Source organism: Mytilus galloprovincialis, chromosome 5, assembly GCF_965363235.1.
Source record: "Mytilus galloprovincialis chromosome 5, xbMytGall1.hap1.1, whole genome shotgun sequence".
Lineage (NCBI taxonomy): Eukaryota > Metazoa > Mollusca > Bivalvia > Mytilida > Mytilidae > Mytilus > Mytilus galloprovincialis.
The window spans coordinates 100054713-100072429 of record NC_134842.1 but is presented as its reverse complement, the minus strand read 5'-3'; the positions used below and the strand labels follow the sequence as shown (position 1 = coordinate 100072429).

The 17717-nt window shown below is 32.4% G+C and overlaps 1 protein-coding gene across 1 annotated transcript in view; it reads right to left on the bottom strand.

Annotated features, from left to right (window-relative positions):
• LOC143074898 (cell death protein 3-like) overlaps positions 1-17717 on the bottom strand; it is a 137308-nt gene that overhangs the window by 24159 nt on the left and 95432 nt on the right. Inside the window, exons 5-6 of the mRNA XM_076250112.1 lie at positions 9889-9957; positions 7109-7378 (exon numbers count right to left, since the gene is read on the bottom strand). Coding sequence (XP_076106227.1) covers positions 7109-7378; positions 9889-9957 — 339 coding nt within the window. The remainder of the gene's footprint in view (positions 1-7108; positions 7379-9888; positions 9958-17717) is intronic.

The following is a 17717-nucleotide window of genomic DNA, read 5'->3' as shown; positions in this document are numbered from 1 at the left end:
TCTTAAGTTGATGTCGGATACCTTACCCAACCCAACCGTTACAGTTAATAACAAATATTCTGCGGCAATACTTTTATCTGCACTATGTGAAACCGTAAGCTAGATATCTATGGTCTACTTTATCAAAATTACAAGTTAATGTATAGCACGGATTAATCTTTTTTAAGCAAATAAATAACTTCCTTGCCCACCATACTTTGAATACAAAAAATAAACCTTTCGTCAAATCATAATTAAGCGAATTCTACTAGTTCAGATGTAAAATGTTTTGTAAAAACAGTTTTGTGTGGCAAAAAAAAAGTTAATGCACGAGCGCAACTTTCTTTTCTTCTAATGCAGAACAATTGATATTTTTCATTAACTATTTGACAGGATGCGGAGAATATTGAAAGCTATTTCACACAATAGTGCAAGTTTGTCATCATTTAAAAAAAGATAATAATTATTTACGATTCTATTTTCTATTTCTTTTTAATATATGGTTGTCAATCTTTTTTTTATCATTTTTTTTTTTTTTTTTTTTTGCTTTTATGACAACTATTATACCAGTCTGAGATATAAATAAACTTGAAACAGCAAATGTTGTCACCTAGACAAGAGAGCCGTCATTGTACACTTCAATATATGAGTTATTACCACTCATTAAAGATTGTTTTTCTGTTATAGTCCCTCCCCTATTAGTGTTGCTGGAAATTATACAATGTAACCCCTTATGTGTACTACCACAACGCTTTTTTTAATATTAAAAAAAAATGATTAAACGCAAAGAGAAAAATGATGAAAGAAATGCTAAGATTTACGCATAAAAATTCAAATGTAGATAAAAATGAAATATATAAAACTTGGAGAACTGTTTGAGACTATAATCAACTGATTATAAATCCCTAAATGAAGCTGATTAATTTGCTTCATTTAGCTAATGAGTAAAGGGGGTTGGATAGCTGATGTCTACTGGAGAAAAAAATCAAGGTTGCTGTTCGGCTAATTTTTTTCTGACAAAAGAGAGGTCCAAAGTTGGGGTCGGACACCCAACCCACCCTTACCGAAAATGTAATAAAATTTGTCCACACTAGGTGCAAAAGGAAGGTAGGTAGATGAGATCTACAGTAGAAAAAATTCAGTGTGTTGTTCTGTTTAGTGTTTTTCTAAAGTAGGTCTTAAGTTGGTGTCGGATACCTTACCCAACCCAACCGTTACAGTTAATAAAAAATATTCTGCCGCAATACTTTTATCTGCACTATGTGAAACCGTAAGCTAGATATCTATGGTCTACTTGATCAAAATTACAAGTTAATGTATAGCACGGATTAATATAAGCTAATAAATAACTTCCTTGCCCACCATACTTTGAATACGAAAAATAAACCTTTCGTCAAATCATAATTAAGCGAATTCTACTAGTTCAGATGTAAAATGTTTTGTAAAAACAGTTTTGTGTCGCAAAACAAAAAAGTTAATGCACGATTGCAATTTTCTTTTCTTCTAATGAAGAACAATTAATATTTTTCATTAACTATTTGACAGGATGCCGAGAATATTGAAAGCTATTTCACACAATAGTGCAAGTTTGTCATCATTTTAAAAAAAATAATAATTATTTACGATTCTATTTTCTATTTCTTTTTAATATATGGTTGTCAACCTTTTTTTTATCATTTTTTTTTTTTTTTTTGCTTTTATGACAACTATCATACCAGTCTGAGATAAAAAATAAACTTGAAACTGCAAATGTTGTCACCTAGACAAGAGAGCCGTCATTGTACACTTCAATATATGAGTTATTACCACTCATTAAAGATTGTTTTTCTGTTATAGTCCCTCCCCTATTAGTGTTGCTGGAAATTATACAATGTAACCCCTGATGTGTACTACCACAACGCTTTTTTTAATATTAAAAAAAAAAGATTAAACGCAAAGAGAAAAATGATGAAAGAAATGCTAAGATTTACGCATAAAAATTCAAATGTAGATAAAAATGAAACATATAAAACTTGGAGAACTGGTTGAGACTATAATCAACTGATTATAAATCCCTAAATGAAGCTGATTAATTTGCTTCATTTAGCTAATGAGTAAAGGGGGTTGGATAGCTGATGTCTACTGGAGAAAAAAATCAAGGTTGCTGTTCGGCTAATTTTTTTCTGACAAAAGAGAGGTCCAAAGTTGGGGTCGGACACTCAACCCACCCTTACCGAAAATGTAATAAAATTTGTCCGCACTAGGTGCAAAAGGAAGGTAGGTAGATGAGATCTACAGTAGAAAAAATTCAGTGTGTTGTTCTGCTTAGTGTTTTTCTAAAGTAGGTCTTAAGTTGATGTCGGATACCTTACCCAACCCAACCGTTACAGTTAATAAAAAATATTCTGCGGCAATACTTTTATCTGCACTATGTAAAACCGTAAGCTAGATATCTATGGTCTACTTGATCAAAATTACAAGTTAATGTATAGCACGGATTAATCTTTTTTAAGCTAATAAATAACTTCCTTGCCCACCATACTTTGAATACAAAAAATAAACCTTTCGTCAAATCATAATTAAGCGAATTCTACTAGTTCAGATGTAAAATGTTTTGTAAAAACAGTTTTGTGTGGCAAAAAAAAAGTTAATGCACGAGCGCAACTTTCTTTTCTTCTAATGCAGAACAATTGATATTTTTCATTAACTATTTGACAGGATGCCGAGAATATTGAAAGCTATTTCACACAATAGTGCAAGTTTGTCATCATTTAAAAAAAGATAATAATTATTTACGATTCTATTTTCTATTTCTTTTTAATATATGGTTGTCAATCTTTTTTTTATCATTTTTTTTTTTTTTTTTTTTTGCTTTTATGACAACTATTATACCAGTCTGAGATATAAATAAACTTGAAACAGCAAATGTTGTCACCTAGACAAGAGAGCCGTCATTGTACACTTCAATATATGAGTTATTACCACTCATTAAAGATTGTTTTTCTGTTATAGTCCCTCCCCTATTAGTGTTGCTGGAAATTATACAATGTAACCCCTGATGTGTACTACCACAACGCTTTTTTTAATATTAAAAAAAAATGATTAAACGCAAAGAGAAAAATGATGAAAGAAATGCTAAGATTTACGCATAAAAATTCAAATGTAGATAAAAATGAAATATATAAAACTTGGAGAACTGTTTGAGACTATAATCAACTGATTATAAATCCCTAAATGAAGCTGATTAATTTGCTTCATTTAGCTAATGAGTAAAGGGGGTTGGATAGCTGATGTCTACTGGAGAAAAAAATCAAGGTTGCTGTTCGGCTAATTTTTTTCTGACAAAAGAGAGGTCCAAAGTTGGGGTCGGACACCCAACCCACCCTTACCGAAAATGTAATAAAATTTGTCCACACTAGGTGCAAAAGGAAGGTAGGTAGATGAGATCTACAGTAGAAAAAATTCAGTGTGTTGTTCTGTTTAGTGTTTTTCTAAAGTAGGTCTTAAGTTGGTGTCGGATACCTTACCCAACCCAACCGTTACAGTTAATAAAAAATATTCTGCCGCAATACTTTTATCTGCACTATGTGAAACCGTAAGCTAGATATCTATGGTCTACTTGATCAAAATTACAAGTTAATGTATAGCACGGATTAATATAAGCTAATAAATAACTTCCTTGCCCACCATACTTTGAATACGAAAAATAAACCTTTCGTCAAATCATAATTAAGCGAATTCTACTAGTTCAGATGTAAAATGTTTTGTAAAAACAGTTTTGTGTCGCAAAACAAAAAAGTTAATGCACGATTGCAATTTTCTTTTCTTCTAATGAAGAACAATTAATATTTTTCATTAACTATTTGACAGGATGCCGAGAATATTGAAAGCTATTTCACACAATAGTGCAAGTTTGTCATCATTTTAAAAAAAATAATAATTATTTACGATTCTATTTTCTATTTCTTTTTAATATATGGTTGTCAACCTTTTTTTTATCATTTTTTTTTTTTTTTTTGCTTTTATGACAACTATCATACCAGTCTGAGATAAAAAATAAACTTGAAACTGCAAATGTTGTCACCTAGACAAGAGAGCCGTCATTGTACACTTCAATATATGAGTTATTACCACTCATTAAAGATTGTTTTTCTGTTATAGTCCCTCCCCTATTAGTGTTGCTGGAAATTATACAATGTAACCCCTGATGTGTACTACCACAACGCTTTTTTTAATATTAAAAAAAAAAGATTAAACGCAAAGAGAAAAATGATGAAAGAAATGCTAAGATTTACGCATAAAAATTCAAATGTAGATAAAAATGAAACATATAAAACTTGGAGAACTGGTTGAGACTATAATCAACTGATTATAAATCCCTAAATGAAGCTGATTAATTTGCTTCATTTAGCTAATGAGTAAAGGGGGTTGGATAGCTGATGTCTACTGGAGAAAAAAATCAAGGTTGCTGTTCGGCTAATTTTTTTCTGACAAAAGAGAGGTCCAAAGTTGGGGTCGGACACTCAACCCACCCTTACCGAAAATGTAATAAAATTTGTCCGCACTAGGTGCAAAAGGAAGGTAGGTAGATGAGATCTACAGTAGAAAAAATTCAGTGTGTTGTTCTGCTTAGTGTTTTTCTAAAGTAGGTCTTAAGTTGATGTCGGATACCTTACCCAACCCAACCGTTACAGTTAATAAAAAATATTCTGCGGCAATACTTTTATCTGCACTATGTAAAACCGTAAGCTAGATATCTATGGTCTACTTGATCAAAATTACAAGTTAATGTATAGCACGGATTAATCTTTTTTAAGCTAATAAATAACTTCCTTGCCCACCATACTTTGAATACGAAAAATAAACCTTTCGTCAAATCATAATTAAGCGAATTCTATTAGTTCAGATGTAAAATGTTTTGTAAAAACAGTTTTGTGTGGCAAAAAAAAAGTTAATGCACGATTGCAACTTTCTTTTCTTCTAATGCAGAACAATTATTATTTTTCATTAACTATTTGACAGGATGCCGAGAATATTGAAAGCTATTTCACACAACAGTGCAAGTTTGTCATCATTTAGAAACAAAATAATAATTATTTACGATTCTACTAACCCACAAAAGTGTTTAAAATTTAAAATGGAAAGCGTGCAGCACGCTGTGTAATATATTGAAAGCGATTGGTATTGCCTTTATATAACAAATGAACCCGAAATGAAATTTAAAAATTCATTGATTAGTGTCTTTGCCTGCTTAATTATATATTAAAAACTGATGATATAGTGGTTATATACTAATAAAAACATTTTTAGTACGTTTGAGTCTGATGCAACATGTGTGTTTATATAAATATCTGAAAACTGGCTGCTACCGACTGACAGCTTGAACCTGGTCTCACAAACTCTGCATTTTCATTACAGCCGATTACATTGAGTGTGTAGAAAGACGTAACATCTTTGGTTAGCTTGCTTGTTAGCTGAACCGTGAAGTAATGATTAGGTAAGGTATACTACCCTCCTGTAGAAGTAGCCTAGTCATACAGGCAAATTCATTGGTTATTTGTCGGACTAGTCTACTCTTAAAGGAGGGTCGTTTACCTAACCCAATAATGCAAGCAAGCTAACCAAGGATACTACCTTTGCCTATACACACAATGCAATCGGATGTTACGCTTTACATTACAGGTTGCAACACCTTGCCAAGTTACTGGATTCTGATTAATCAGAAGTTTTCAGAGTGATCTATGGATGATTTCACCTTGTACACCCGGAAAAAGTGTGAAAATGATGGTTAGTATTTTTTTATTTATACCTAGATATCCCAGATGATTTTAGATAACCATTATAGATAAATACAAGCAAATACTCAATGAAATTTTCGCTTTTAAAATGCATTACTGGCACGGGGCTGAACACTTTTTTAGGCACAATTCTAACTTTGTTTACACCCCGAGAGATCCGAAAGGAATTTGTTTATGAATTGAAAAAGGCATGAACTAACATAATAGTTTTAGCTGTGAGTAAACATGACACAATACAGTCTTTGTTATGTAAGTATCACCCCGGTTTACAGTAATAACTGGTAATCAAGGGAGATAACAAGATATTGAGCCATATGTATAATGACTATATATATATCATGTTTATAGTTAAAATGATTTTATATACATGTGTAGACTAGAATAACGTTACATAGACAGCTCACCAACTATGAAGATGTAACACTCATCAGGGATAATTACCATTTCCATCGTTGTTCTAATGGATGATTTAAGATTTTTCAATTGTTTATGTATATGGTCAATCGTCAAAATGATTTTCCTCGGAGGAAAGAAGAAAAATTATGCATAAACTTTCTCAACCCAGGATTAACTGATAACTAATATTTTAATCTTAAAATGACATAAGTAGTCTTGTTTTTTAATGTCATACTATTGCCAATTATTGTTTTATGTTATACTTATGAGAACAAGTCATACTACCTGACGATCTGTGAAAGCAGTTAAAGAACTAGTAACATTGATTAATTGAAACAATTATTATCTTTAAATAATTTTCTTATATACAGAGGCATACTACTGTTATATAAATATATTTACAAACACAACAAAAATCATACTGTGATTAAAAAAAAATTATACTGTGATTCAAAACTATCATGTATCTGCCTTCATCATGTTCATAATTAGAATACTTCTTGAATTTTAAGTCCATAAATGATTCATCTTGACTTTATTATACCAAGGGCAAAACTAGCTTTATACATTCCGTATTTGTGCTTGTTAAACCACTAATGAAAAACATGTAAAATGTAAAACCAATATTTCCTAAATTTCTCCTCAGTCCTCATTGTACGTGATAGCATACACGGAAATATATACTCTACTGAAATAGATATTGCTAACAGATTCATTTTATCTTGCTGTTAGTATAACAAGTTTACGACATACTCGTAACTAATCCGAATTGAGCCTTTCAATACATTAATCTTGAAATATCTTACATAAACAAAAAATTGTACAGCTTTTTCAGCTAAAATTTGCAATAAGAGACGCAGACACAAAAGATTGACTATGATGATTATAAATAAACAAAACAAACACAATTTCGTCAACGAAACGCTATCATAAATATATTTGTCTATAATAGTTACCTGACCGACATGCATCAATGAAGAGACATTTAGGTTTTGCTTGAAGCTCTCTTGAATTTATCGCTTTTAAGATATCTGACGTTTTACATGTTGTGTCATTAATACAGTCAATATGTGTGTAGCTACCATGACTGCTTATGAAGCATACAAAACTCATTGATTCTTCTTTGGTTGCATAGCAATGAACTTGTCGAAGAAGAGCATCAGCGTTGACATTTTTACAAATCTCAACATTGTATCGGTGATTTTCAAAGAGTTTTGCCAAACGATCTGTAAATAAAAACTATTTTACTAAATAATAGTATAGCTTTTTCCGGATAAATACTTGCTTTGATTCATACTTCATTGATTAATTCTATATAGCATACCAGATCATAGCTTAGTACCCTTCTTTACTTATAACAACATAAAAATAAACCATCGTTTAGATTTATTAATCAATTGTAAATGATTATGAGCTTTCAAAGTGTAAGAATTAAATGCAAAACCATTATGATGCTGTGTCTGCAAACTGATAAAGTGTTTTTTCTCCTTCTGATACTTCTGTTAGTTTGTCTTCCTTGAGTAATTAAAAAGATATAGCATTTTGACATCACTAATTGTTCATTGTTTAATGCTAGTTTGGAGAACGTAACAATGTTTTTAAATGTAAGAATAGAATGATAACACCGATCATGACTATTGATTTTTTTTTTGTAATCTTTTACTGGTGTTAATTCAATTCGTGTAAAGTGTATTTGTTTCAAGCATTTTGGCACAAACTAAATAATATCAGTTGCATTCTGTAACGAAGTATTAGTATTCTAGAAACGGTGAAATCCTAATCAAACTAAAAGTAACTGTAGAACAATATATAAATCGGTTTCTTTAATTTCAACATGATGACGAACATAATGTCTTGGATTAAATGAAACCTCGAAAACAACACTAACAGTTGCGTCACATACCAAATGTTCCCAACATGTAACAACACGGGAAACCACTAGTTGAGCAGTAGGAGAAATACCTTAGTTACAACAAATGTAAAAGTCATGGCCTATCATTATTGTGCTTATGTCTGCCATTTCAAGTAACATCAAATAGAATGCCATTCACAGTAAGGTTGATGGGATTGCGATTGGTGTTTTCATTCCAATAATTAGTCGATGAATCTATCTGAATCTAAGCCCATTAGATAGCTTTCAAAAGGGCTCTAGTTCAGGAGTTTGTGTTACACCCCAGGGTACCGCGATTTTGTTTACTTCAATTCAACTTCATAATCGTATTTATAAAATACAAGGTGTTTTACACAAAAAAAGTGTCAAAAGAGGTTTAAAAACGTCACTTTCAATCGTCCTCTCATCTAGTTTTCATGACTTAATATTTTCTATTTAAAAATGTTTATATATAGCTATTAAAAAAAAAATTAAAGTGTAGGTTTAAACAACCAACACAGATATCAAAGTGTGCCTCAGGCCTCATCCCCTATGAATTTTACCAACCCTTTATGGATCCGTAGGGGGTCAGTAGCGAACCTTATAAATTATAATGGCGGACCTGATTTGAATAAATCTGCGATATGGTAGTGAAAAAGTTTATCAAGGAACGGTAAATGAACCGAAATGATGCGAATTTGTTGAATAACAAGAGTAGTTATACACTTATTCAATAAAACATATAGCATTTAATCTTCCATTATCTTTGCCTTAAACTACTGCGACGTTTCTTTTGCCGTTCAGTATATTTAAATGTGAGTGCGCACATACTGTGGATTCATTTATTTTCGTGGGTACCAATTCTCGTGGTTTGAAGAAAACTTGCACATTCGTGGATATTTAATTTCGTGGTTTTGGCAAAGTCTGCATACATTCCTTTAGATAATTAAAATTTGTTGAATATTTAAATTCGTGGTTACCCTGTACCCACGAAATCTACGAAAATTGGAATCCAACGAATATTGATGAATCCACAGTAAGCACGTTAAGTTAAATTGTCGATTTAATCTGTTTTTGTGATTTTATTTTAAAGTAACTGTTTAACGAAATATTTATAAGAAACATGACAAATTAAAGTAAATGTTTGCGTTCTGAGAAATGTGCACTCTATCGAACTAAATAAAGATGTGATTGATTCGGTGTTTTAGCTATGTGTGATTGAGTTAAGATTGTCAAGTCATTCAATCAACAAACATCGCGTTGACTGAAGATGCAATTGACAGTTAGGGAACTGGTTCAGAATTTCTACTTTCATGAGCACATACTTATGTCGATCTATAAACGATCTTGTTACTATTTATTTGCTTTTCATAATGTATACATTGTTCTTCATTTGCAATTATTTTTTTTATTATTTTTCTTTCCTTCTAATTAATATATATTGTTTCACTATTCAATGAATTTATTCTTGTTTTATAAGTTTTGAAAATCTTAGCTTAAATCAGACGAAATATAACTACCGACAACTTCAAAACCTTGCTGATGTCACCTTATGTTGGTAAACTATTTGAGGCATTAAGTGTATACTGCAATGTAAGTGACGTACCAATAAAAGGTTTCTGGAATTTCTACATAGAAACGGTGGAAATTTTATTGTTGTCTACAGGATAACTAAGGGAGTTTGATTGAGAACTACATAAGGCATGTTTTAGAAAAATGTTACAACGTTTTTTTTGGCACATTCCCTGAAATGTTACCCTACCAGCTGATGAACTAATGGTGAATTCATTTTATTATGATATATTTACCTTTCATGTATTCTCAACTTTAGTTCTATACAGTGATCTTAATTTTGTGAATACATACCAACTTCTTCTCCGTCTGGTAAAGACTTGCTACCACCAAAATCTGTATTTTGTATTATAAGCACCCATCCTATGAAAATACAAAAACATTGCTAATGTCATAATCCTCGCTGACTGACAAAAAAGGAAATGCATGGATTTCTTCAGGTTGAGACCTATACTTTGACAGTCTCAGCTGCAGCATAGTTGTTACAATAAGGAACGAAACTAAAAGTATATCAAAAGACACAAAAAATCAGAAATTATCTGATAGAATATGTTCGGGCATGGTAGGTATGTTTGCCTTTTAAGGTCAGAATAGTTAAATTCAATGTCTCATAAAGAGAGAGTGTCCTGCTATCTGCACTGACAAAACCCTTGCAACTATATGTACTCTAGAAGGGGTCCGTAAGTGGCGTATAGCAAATAAACAATATTTCCTTTTTATTATTATTATGGCACCCTTAACGGAGTTGGGGTGACATATTGGTATTCTACGTTTCTTTTTTTTCTTTCTTATTATGTCACCCGATCGACAATGTCGGCTGACATATTGCTTTTTCTCTGTTTCTTTGTTATTATGGCACCCTCAAAGAAGTTTAGGTGACATCGGAGTTTTGGGGACTTTATATTGTTGTCCCGTTTCCTATTATGTAACCCTGGCGGAGGTCGGGTGACATATTTATGGCACCCTCAACGGAGTTAGGGTGACATATTGTTAGTCTACGTTTCTTTTGTTATGTCACCCTGACGGAAGTCGGGGGACATATTGTTATTGTTCGATTCTTTTTCTATTCCTTATCATGTCACCCGACTGACAATTTCGGGTGACATATTACTTTTCATCTGTTTCTTTTTCCCTATTTTTATGTCACCCTCAACGGAGTTGGGGTGACGTATTGTTATTCTACGTTTCTGTTTTTTCTTATTATGTCACCCGATCGCCAATGTCGGGTGACATATTGCTTTTCCTCTGTTTCTTTTTTCCGTATTTATGGCACCCTCAACGGAGTTGGTGTGACATATTGTTTTTCTACGTTTCCTTTTTTTCTTATTAGGACTTTATGTTTTTGTCTCGTTTCTTATTATTAAGTCACTAAAATGGATTTTTGTCGATTTTACGTTTTTGGCCCGTTTCTTATTATTAGGTTTTCCACTTTTCTGTGGAAAGACCTTTTGTATTCCTTCTGATTATTATTATTGAGTCTTTCCACTTTTCTGTGGAAAGACTTATTGTTTTTGTTCTGATTATTAGGTCTTTCCACTTTTCTGTGGAAAGACCTATTGTATTTGTTCTGATTATTAAGTCTTTTCACTTTTTTGTGAAAAAACTTATTGTATTTCTTCTGATTATTAGGTCTTTCCACTTTTCTGTGGAAAGAACTATTGTATTTGTTCTGATTATTAGGTCTTTCCACTTTTCTGTGGAAAGACCTATTGTATTTGTTCTGATTATTATTAATTTTTTTTTCCGCCACATTTTTTTTCTTGCGATAAATGTTTGTTTCGCAATATGTCGCTTAGATATTTCTCATATGGTATCGTATAGTTTATGCGCTTTTAAATTTCAGCCTGCTAAGGCGAACCATTTTCTTTGTGAGAGTTATCTCCCTATTCACTGTTTATCATCTGTGTGCATCTCCTTCGTAACAAAGAAAGATAACGACAAAATTCCTTTTACAAATTGTTCTTTACATCCTCAGGAATTTTTGGTTGATTTGGATCCAAGCTATTTGATGACATTTTATAGGAGTTATCTACCTTTACAAAATAAATTTGTCGTTATGTTTATTTAACTCATAAACAGTTAACCGTATCACTCTAGAATGTTTTTATTTGAGTCCCCTTGGTTCTAACTTAGAAAACTAGGTCAAGGTCAAAGGTCAAGGTAAAGTTCCTAATGTTTACTTTTCCTTTTTTCGGCATTTTCTCCAACATCTTTAAAGATATGTATAAAAGAATAAGTGCAAAATGTTAACTTAATTAAGTCTTTTCACTTTTTTGTGTAAAGACTTATTAAGTCTTTCCACTTTTCTGTGGAAAGACTTATTGTTTTTCTTCTGATTATTATTAAGTCTTTCCACTTTTCTGTGGAAAGACTTATTGTTTTTGTTCTGATTATTATTAATAAGTCTTTTCACTTTTTTGTGAAAAGACTTATTGTATTTGTTCTGATTATTAAGTCTTTCCACTTTTCTGTGGAAAGACTTATTGTTTTTCTTCTGATTATTATTATTATTAAGTCTTTCCACTTTTCTGTGGAAAGACTTATTGTATTTGTTCTGATTATTATTATTAGGTCTTTCCACTTTTCTGTGGAAAGACCTATTGTATTTCTTCTGATTATTATTATTAGGTCTTTCCACCTTTCTGTGGAAAGACCTATTGTATTTCTTCTGATTATTATTAAGTCTTTCCACTTTTCTGTGGAAAGACTTATTGTTTTTCTTCTGATTATTATTAAGTCTTTCCACTTTTCTGTGGAAAGACTTATTGTTTTTGTTCTGATTATTATTATTATTATTATTTTTTTTTTTTTTCCGCCAACTTTTGTTCTTGCGATAAATGTTTGTTTCGCAATATGTCGCTTAGATATTTCTCATATTGTATCGTATAGTTTATGCGCTTTTAAATTTCACCCTGCTAAGCCGAACCATTTTCTTTGTAAGAGTTATCTCCCTTTTCACTGTTTATCATCAAAGCGTATCTCCTTCGTAACAAAAAAAGATTGCGAAAAAATTCTTTTTACAAATTGTTCGTTACATCCTCAGTAATTTTTGGCGTATTTGGATCGAAGCGATTCGATGAAATTTTATAGGAGTTATCTACCTTTACAAAATAAATTTGTCGGTATGTTTATTTAACTCATTAACAGATAACCGTATAACCCTGGGATGTTTTTATTTGAGTCCCCTAGGTCCTAACTTAGAAAATGAGGTCAAGGTCAAAGGTCAAGGTCAAGTTCTCAATTGTGACTTTTGCTTGTTTTTGCATTTTCTCACTCACTTTGAGAGATACATATAAAAGAACAAGTGCAAAATGTCTGTTTAATTGTAATGAAGATATGCTACATTTAGTCTTATACAATTAGATGGCATCTTATAGGAGTTGTCACCCCTGAAATGTCTTGATATGAGGTTATTTGATTATAACTTCAAGTAAGTTCATTATAAAGACATTTGACCTGATACAAAAGGTTAAGTGACAAATGACCTTGACAAATGGCTACCGGAAGTGACCTTGAGAAAACCGGAAGTAGCTTTTTTTGCAATTTTTTCACATAAAAGTACTCAGAATCCATATATTTTTTCATATAGATACATGAACAAATTACTGAAGACTACAAATGACTTCCAACAAACCGGAAGTGGCCAATTATCTCCCATTCTACATACAAAAGTATATAGAAACTATATATTTTTGCAATCAGTGTGAAAGAAGCTATCATATGAGACCAGATGTGACATTCATTTCACCGGAAGTAGCATATTATCTCCCTTATATCACTCAAAAAGATAATTAAACCATTATTTATCGCAACAGTATGAAGAAACTACCTTCTTATCCAAATTTCTGTGGTGTGGAAAGACTTTCAATTGTTCTCTGAACAATTGGTTTTTAATTATTATTATTTTTTTTTTTCCGCCAACTTTTGTTCTTGCGATAAATGTTTGTTTCGCAATATGTCGCTTAGATATTTCTCATATTGTATCGTATAGTTTATGCGCTTTTAAATTTCACCCTGCTAAGCCGAACCATTTTCTTTGTAAGAGTTATCTCCCTATTCACTGTTTATCATGTGTGTGCATCTCCTTCGTAACAAAAAAAGATAGCGACAAAATTCTTTTTACAAATTGTTCGTTACATCCTCAGAAAATTTTGGCTAATTTGGATCGAAGCGATTCGATGAAATTTTATAGGAGTTATCTATCTTTACGGAATAAATTTGTCGGTATGTTTTTTTAACTCATAAACCGTTAACCGTATAACCCTGGAATGTTTTTATTTGAGTCCCCTGATTCCTAACTTAGAAAATTAGGTCAAGGTCAAAGGTCAAGGTCATATTTTAGATTTTCATATGTCTTTGATTTCCCTATAATTCTTGAATGGTTATAGATACAGAAAATTTAAGCAGTGAAAAATGTTAAGTACTTCAAGGGGCAACTTTTTTACATTATGACTATATTGATTTTACCATCATGTAAGGGACATAACTCCCATCGATGGTTTTTAAAAAGCCATATTTAGGCAAAACTCTTAAACAAAGGTCCTTGACCCATAGGGTCTTTTTCAATGACCTTGTGGATCAATGACCTTGACGAAGGTCACAAGGTCAAAGGTCAAGGTCATCAAATTATGTGGTTTTGGCACTATTTAAACAGTTTTATGTGTGTTTGAATTCCAACCAACCAACCAACCAACCAACCAACCAACCAACCAACCAACCAACCAACCAACCAACCAATCAATCAATGTTTCCGTTTCATGTGTTTGATACGGGATTCAAGGTCTCTTTTTTTTCGCTTGTTTTAATTGAGCCTATCAAACGTGTTTAACCAACATGTTTAACAAATATGTTTAACTAAGGTGTTTAACCAACGTGTTTAACCAACCAACCAACCAACCAACCAACCAACCAACCAACCAACCAACCAATCAATCAATCAATCAATCAATGCATGTTTCCGTTTCATGTGTTAAATACGGGATCCAAGATGTTTTTTTTTTCGCTCGTTTAAATTGAGCCTATCTAACGTGTTTAATTAGCCAACGTGTTTAACCAACGTGTTTAACCAACATGTTTAACCAACCAACCAACCAACCAACCAACCAACCACCCAACCAACCAATCAATCAATCAATCAATGCATGTTTCCGTTTCATGTGTTAAATACGGGATCCAAGATGGTTTTTTTCGCTCGTTTAAATTGAGCCTATCTAACGTGTTAACCAGCAAACGTGTTTAACCAACGTGTTTAACCAACGTGTTTAACCAACGTGTTTAACCAACTTACCAACCAACCAACCAACCAACCAATCAATCAATCAATGCATGTTTGCGTTTCATGTGTTAAATACGGGATCCAAGATGGTTTTTTTCGCTTGTTTAAATTGAGCCTATCTAACGTGTTTAACCAGCCAACGTGTTTAACCAACGTGTTTAACCAACATGTTTAACCAACCAACCAACCAACCAATCAATCAATCAATCAATGCATGTTTCCGTTTCATGTGTTAAATACGGGATCCAAGATGTTTTTTTTTTCGCTTGTTTAAATTGAGCCTATCCAACGTGTTTAACCAGCCAACGTGTTTAACCATTATGTTTAACCAAGGTGTTTAACCAATATGTTTAACCAAGGTGTTTAACCAAGGTGTTTAACCAATATGTTTAACCAACGTGTTTAACCAACCAACCAACCAATCAATCAATCAATCAATGCATGTTTCCGTTTCATGTGTTAAATACGGGATCCAATTTTGAGCCTATCCAATGTGTTTAACCAACGTGTTTAACCAACCAACCAACCAACCAACCAATCAATCAATCAATGCATGTTTCCGTTTCATGTGTTAAAAACGGGATCCGAGATGGTTTTTTTTCGTTTGTTAAAATTGAGCCTATCAAACGTGTTTAACCAGCCAACGTGTTTAAACTATGTGTTTAACCGACATGTTTAACCAACGTGTTTAACCAACCAACCAACCAACCAACCAATAAATAAATCAATGCATGTTTCCGTTTCATGTGTTAAATACGGGATCCAAGATGGTTTTTTTTCGCTTGTTTAAATTGAGCCTATCAAACGTGTTTAACCAGCCAACGTGTTTAACCAACGTGTTAAACCAACATGTTTAACCAACGTGTTTAACCAACCAACCAACCAACCAACCAATCAATCACTTAATGTATGTTTCCGTGTCATGCGTTTAATACGGGATGCAAGGTCTCTTGAGGTCTTTTTCCCCTTGTTCTAAGTGACCCTATCAAACGTGTTTAATCAACCAACCAACAAACCAACCAACCAACCAACCAGTCAATCAACCAACTAATCAATCAATCAATATGTATGACTGTTTATTTATGACAGTTTATTGAAGGAACAAACTCTCAATTATTCAAGAAAATTTTTATTTTATTATTGTTCTTACGTCTCTTCTGAAAAAAAATCCACATATTCTCTGAAACTACAAGTCCAATCGACCTGAAAATTTGCAGTCAGCAGGGCATACATGTACTGAAGGTTCATAAAAAAACCTTTTGCAGATATCTCTCAAGACTTTTCCTAGAAAAAAGAAATGGCAATGCAGTAAAAATCGCTTGCTAGGTCCGTCAATCTCAGTAAAAACCTACAATAAAATGTCCGCTCCGAGATTGAAATACTAATCTGTGTTACAAACAGGTGCTGAAAAATGGACATTATCAAAAAATAATCATTAAATGTGTATTAAAGTTACACCGGAACAATTAAATCCAAAACATGCACTGCTGGTGAACTGTCATCGAAATGTCAATTTCCTACAATGACAAAAGAAATTACATTGTGTGCATTCCGTCTCTATACATGTTGTCTGTTCAAAGTCCCCACCTAAAAAGGAATAAAAAGACTAAGTTTTTCTTAATATAAACCCGCGTCACGTGATGTCTCCTCAATATTGCGCGCGCGCTGTATCTAAAATAAAAGAAAAACTTTCCAAACTAAACATGAAACTTCTCCGGTAACATAATAATATAGACCCTTTACAAAAACAAACAAACAAACAAATACCCCCCCCCCCCCTTTTTTTTCCAAATCAATCAATAAAAAAACCCAATTATCCATTCATCAGAGGGGAAAGACTGCCTAACAATTGTTTTCAAAACAATTGCTTTATATTTATTATTATTAAGTCTTTCCACTTTTCTGTGGAAAGACTTATTGTATTTGTTCTGATTATTATTATTATTATTATTATTAGGTCTTTCCACTTTTCTGTGGAAAGACCTATTGTATTTGTTCTGATTATTATTATTAAGTCTTTCCACTTTTCTGTGGAAAGACTTATTGTATTTGTTCTGATTATTATTAGGTCTTTCCACTTTTCTGTGGAAAGCCTATTGTATTTGTTCTGATTATTTTTTTTTTTTTCTTCCGCCTAATTTTGTTCTTGCGATAAACATTTGTTTCGCAATATGTCGCTTAGATATTTTGTATATGATATCGAACAGTTTATGCGCTTTTGAAATTTACCCTGCGTAAACGAATACTTTTCTTTGTAGGAGTTATCTCCCCAAACACTGTTTTCCTTGTTATGGCATCTCCTTCGCAACCGTTAAAGATTATGACAAATTTATTTTACAAAATTGTTCGTTACATCCTCAGTAATTTTTGGCGTATTTAGATCGAAGCGATTCGAAGAAATTTTATAGGAGTTATCTATCTTTTCGGAATAAATTTGTCGGTATGTTTTTTTAACTCATAAACCGTTAACCGTATAACCCTGGAATGTTTTTATTTGAGTCCCCTGATTCCTAACTTAGAAAATTAGGTCAAGGTCAAAGGTCAAGGTCATATTTTAGATTTTCATATGTCTTTGATTTCCCTATAACTCTTGAACGGTTATAGATACAAAAAAATTAAGCAGTGAAAAATGCTTGGTACTTCAAGGGGCAACTTTTTTTACATTATGACTATATTGATTTTACCATCATGTAAGGGACATAACTCCCATCGATGGTTTTTAAAGGGCCATTTTTAGGCAAAACTCTTAAACAAAAGGTCCTTGACCCATAGGGTCTTTTGCAATGACCTTGTGGAGCAATGACCTTGACGAAGGTTACAAGGTCAAAGGTCAAGGTCATCAAATTAT